Source organism: Chiloscyllium plagiosum, chromosome 32 (assembly GCF_004010195.1).
Source record: "Chiloscyllium plagiosum isolate BGI_BamShark_2017 chromosome 32, ASM401019v2, whole genome shotgun sequence".
Taxonomy (NCBI): domain Eukaryota; kingdom Metazoa; phylum Chordata; class Chondrichthyes; order Orectolobiformes; family Hemiscylliidae; genus Chiloscyllium; species Chiloscyllium plagiosum.
In genome coordinates this window covers 31,253,701-31,258,788 of record NC_057741.1, presented here as the reverse complement: position 1 = coordinate 31,258,788, position 5,088 = coordinate 31,253,701, and the positions used below count along the sequence as shown (strand labels likewise).

Below are 5,088 nucleotides of genomic sequence, written 5' to 3'. Positions count from 1 at the left end.
ACCGTTCACACAGGCTGAGAAACAAACCTTTCAGATTTAATTCTAACTACTGTCCGCTATCTAAGGGTGTGAGGGAAAACAGATGGGGTGACTCTATATGATCTGTTTCATCATGTAGCTAACATATGGGTATGGTACTCAACAACTGTTTTGAGAACACATGCAGTGTGCCTGGTCTATTGCTACCAGTACTTCACATACCATAAATAAGCACCATCTGTTTTCATGAAAGCAGGCTCTATGTATAGCTTACTGTACTTAATTGATCCCATGTGTACAGTAGTGGACTGACAGTTACCTTAACATAGCTCTCCAATAGCTGTCCAGCTTTACTTTCTCTTAACTGTTAAGATTCAGCAATAACCCTACATATGTCCCATCCCGACCAAATATCGAAACGGATATAATAGTCGAAGAGTGTGGTGCTGGAAAAGCATACCAGTCAGGTAGCATCCGAGGGGCAGGAGAATCGATGTCTCGGGAATTCCTGATGAAGGGCTTATGCCCGAAACGTTGATAATTCCTGATGAAAAGTTTATGCCTGAAACTCAATTCTCCCATTCCTGTGAAGGGCTTATGCCCAAAATGTCGATTCTCCTGCTCCTTGGATGCTGCCTTACCTGCTGTGCTTTTCCTGCACCATACTCTTCAACTCTGATCTCCAGCATCTGCAGTCCTCACTCTCTCCATAATATGTAGAGTATTACGTTAACTATTTCTAGAAATAGTCTGTCTCTCTACATCATTTTCATACTTTCACTTCCTTCTCTACAGGAGATCAAGCGTACCACAATATCAAGGCTAGAAGATCTGGTTCATGACCCCACCAGAACTTGTTGGCCACAAAGAGAGAATTTGAGGTGTGTTCAATGTGCTGATGACAACCAGGAATCTTACCAACCGCCTAACCCAGTTTTTCACAAAGGGAGAAAAAAAAGTGATGAGAAATGCAAAATAAAAACTATCTTCCCATGTGAGGTAGTGTGACAGTTGACTCGCCATACATAGACATTCCTTCCATGATCATTGGCTCAGCTGGAGCTCTGAAGAGACATTCAACTTGGAACATTAATTCTGTTTCTCTCTCTGGGAACACTGATTGTGTTTCTCTGTCCATGAAACTGCTAGACTTGCTCCATTTTATCTAGCACATACTGTATTTTATCTATGTTGTACTTATGACATAGAATCCTCATGGTTATGATAGTGGACTAACAACCCCAAATTTGAGTTCAAGACCCATCTTGGCATGTTGTGAAATTGAACTCAGTGACCCTGGTCACTTAAGTCTGGTAGATGTTTCCTAATCAACCTGTTCAGAAATGTTATAACACATCTCTGGAGCAGGTGGGATGTGAACCTACACCTTCATGGCTCAGAAGTAGGGACATGACCACTGCGCCTCAACTTAATTCTAGTACCAGGAAAACAACAATGAAGAGTAGTTGTTTCATCATTAAAAACTGAAAATGTGTTGCTGGAAAAGCGCAGCAGGTCAGGCAGCATCCAAGGAGCAGGAGAATCAACGTTTCGGGCATGAGCCCTTCTACCTGGGATGTGCAGTGAGAGGGGGACTCACTGAAATCCTTGTAGAGAGAGGAAGAGAGCTTCTTCAAGGAAGGCATCCTTGTAAGAGGATTCGCAGTAGGTTAAAATCTTCTAGGAGAAAGTGAGGACTGCAGATGCTCTTCCTCCCTCTACACTCAGCATCTGCAGTCCTCACTTTCTCCTAGAAGATTTTAACCTACTGCGAATCCTCTTACAAGGATGCCTTCCTTGAAGAAGCTCTCTTCCTCCCTCTACAAGAAGGGCTCTTGCCCGAAACGTCGATTCTCCTGCTCCTTGGATGCTGCCTGACCTGCTGCACTTTTCCAGCAACACATTTTCAGCTCCTCATCATTAAAAACTCCAATTCCCAACAGCTACTACTACAATTGCTACCACTTTGCCCATTTTTGACTCCAGTTCCACACAATATGGCCCTTGGAATAATTAGAGTTGATGAAAAAAAAAAACCCTTGTCTTTGCAACCAACATGCTAAGAACATTTTAAAAGTAGTCTTACTGTGGCACTCTCATGTTAATTTCAGTGCTTCTTGACTCCTGTATACTACCCAGGCTCCTGCACATTCTAACTCCATCAGAATCCTGATATTTGCCTCTGAGTCCATAATAACCTGTAATGTTTCTACATGGCTTGGGCTTTAACAGAGTTAAGGCATGAAACTTAAATCAGTCACAGGGTGTGCATTGAGCGCCCTGTGGAAAAGTTGGGAAAATTCCAGAAGAGAGGGGAAATAGAGCTGAGGATGAAAGGATGTGTGGGAAAGTTCCATAGCCACCACCTTCAGACTCCACAACCACCACTGAACTCCACCAGTTAACTCTGCTTTCTCTCTATAGGTGCTGTCAGGCCTGCTGAATTTCTCTAGCATTCCTTTTATATTTTCTATACCTACAGATTCATGACAGTCTAACGATCATGTACCAGGACCCCAAGTCTCTTTGGATTCCTAGTGCTTATAGTTTTTCACCATTAAAAAAAAATTTGTACAAGTAGGTCAAAACATTATGGTGAAAGGTCATTAGCCTGAAACGTGAACTCTTGCTCCCTTCTCCACAGACATTGTCCATTATCTGTACTCTCTGTTCTTGCCACTCAGACAATTTCCTAACCAGCTCAATCATTAGCATCCAGTTCCACAACTGGGGCTCTTGTGGAGCAGAGCTTCTGGCCCTGCTCGCTGGAGGTCCAGGTTCAAGTCCTCTCCACCTCAGAAATTGTCCGCACACAGGTTGATTAAAGATATTTCAAATGCAGTCCTTCGTTAGTTTGCTGTGCGGCGGGTGGTGTTTGAGGAAGGAGGTGGATGGGATGCTGGGGTGTTCATAACCTTCTTCTCTGAAGAGGGCGGCACACTGGCAGCTGATCCTTCACCAGTTTCCCATGGGTCAGTGGAGGTTCTGTATTTTTTCAGGGAGGCTTTGAGGACATTTCCTTTCCCATCCTTTACACCAGGTCTAATGGAAGGAATACTTCCTTCATCATAGCCTTTCTAGAGTCAGTGATACCTCACTCTCTCAGACCCTGGTCCTTTCTTTCACTGTGTGATTCTCTCTGTCACCTACCCCGAGGCTGATTTCACCAGTCAGAAACCGAGTTTGCTTGTCTACCTACTTGCACTACCCTCTTCCGGACCTCGATGCCAGCACGAAAATAAAGCATTTTGAAAGAGAAGGGCACTGTTCGGAAATCAGTGAAGACTATTTAAAATATGTAAAGGAGAACTCCAGCCCTTGGGCTGTTGTGCACCTTAACAGCAAGGTCCAAACACAGAGCAGGGGAGCGAGCGCTGTTCCAGGGTTTAACCCGGTACAGGGAGCCCCTGCATCACCTAAAACCAGCTTCCCATTGACTCTCGCTCTCGGTTCACTCTAAACCAGTCACAATTTACAATGTGACTACTCCAGCTCTCGAAGTGCGTTCGAAAAGTTTCATCTCTCCCCAACAGCTCGCAGCCTCTCGCCGACCATCTCTTCTTCACTGACAGGATTTCACCCCTTGCCTTGTCGACTTCTTTCTCACTCTTCCTTCTCTCTTTTTCTCATCTTTATTTTCTCTGTCAATAACATTCTGTTTCTCCTAAATGTCTCTTCCTCCTCAATTTCTCCTTTTCAATTTATCTCGCTCCCTCTCAACTTCTCGATCTGGTCATAATATCCCAGTCTTAAATTTCTCTTTCTCAAATTCCTCGCCCCATCACGTTATCTCTTTCTACGCCCGCGCGTTCCCTCATCCCCTGAATGTTGCCTTTTTTTAACTTGTAAACTCTCTCTCTCTCTCCATTCCCACCCCACAGGATTAAGGTGGAGGCTGGCACCGACTGTGGGGGTCCGGGGGAGGAGGTGGCGACGGGGGAGGGGGGGAGAGAGAGAGAGAGGGTGGAGAAGCCTGATTCAGGGGTCTGTCTCTCTCTCACAAATCCTCCCGTTTCCCGTACAAGAAGCCAACCAGAAGAGAGTCGACCTCTCCCACTCTGTTGCAGAAACTCCCCACGCACTTGACAGCAGGAAAGTAACTCCTCCCACAGCCCAGAGTGAGAGGAGATAGAGATAGAGAGAGAAGGGAATAGTGGGAGGGAGGCAGAGACAGGACAGCAGCCCCACTGCTGAATTTCTGACAACACACAGACGGCCCGAGGAACTGGACCTCCGAGTGGTTCCTGGTTCCTGCACAGACTGGGACGCGATCCAAACTCCTTTCCCCGGGAGGAGGAAGGGGGCAGCCTGGGGATATTTGGAAGGCGGTGGGACAAGTGGAAATCAGCCTTTCGCAGCACCGAGTGCACGCCGGCACCGGGGATCAGGAAGGCGCTGCTGCCGGTGAAGGAGAGGAGACAGACACCATGAGGGGTTTGGTATTGCAGCTGCTGGCCGTCTCCACATTGTGTGTGTCTCTCACAGAGGAACAGAGCAACAGACACAGGTAAGTGACAGAGAGACAGAGAACTCACTCTCTGTAATACAGCGGGAATCAAATAACAGCAAAAATCCCAGCCAGCTCAATTATCTATCATATGTGTGTTATTTTATTGAAATGATGACTTTCCTTTGTGTATGTTCTATCCAAATTATATGAAATTATACATCGCTTACTGCAATGTAACACCTGCTGGGTTTGACACTGGAATGTTTGCAACAGTGTTCCCATGGCGTTTACTTTTATTTCAAAGCGTTTTTTACATTTTTTGGGGTAAAAAAAAACAATCAAAGTGCATCAATTACACTGAGCGCCTGTTCTGGAGAGGAAGCGTGTGCTGAATGTGAGATTGCAGCGATTATAAGGTGTCAGACACACAGGCACCCACTTCCCTCATGTTGGGACCTGTACCGTGTGAGTCTGCGGCATCCTAGGGCTGCTCACTCCGGGTCCCGCTCTCCTGGTGGGCCCGCTGACTGCAGCAAAGGTCAAAAAGACACTCACTCAAACCAGAACCACCCTCCAGCCCAACCCCACCTCACCCTCAACCCCCGCACCCACAAACCCCAGCCCTCACCCTCAACCTCCCAACTCTCAGACCACAACTA

The 5,088-nt window shown here is 46.3% G+C and overlaps 1 protein-coding gene and 1 long non-coding RNA gene across 3 annotated transcripts in view; one reads left to right on the top strand and one right to left on the bottom strand.

Annotated features, from left to right (window-relative positions):
- LOC122539478 overlaps positions 1 to 5,088 on the bottom strand; it is a 39,723-nt gene that overhangs the window by 18,409 nt on the left and 16,226 nt on the right. The gene's annotated exons all lie outside the window — the stretch shown is intronic.
- The window catches only part of npnta (nephronectin a), a 70,346-nt gene continuing 69,228 nt past the window's right edge, over positions 3,971 to 5,088 (top strand). The window contains exon 1 of one of the 2 annotated variants that reach the window (XM_043674349.1): positions 3,971 to 4,486. In XM_043674349.1, coding sequence (XP_043530284.1) covers positions 4,407 to 4,486 — 80 coding nt within the window. In that variant the 5' untranslated portion in view covers positions 3,971 to 4,406. The remainder of the gene's footprint in view (positions 4,487 to 5,088) is intronic. The other variant, XM_043674350.1, reaches the window with a different exon arrangement.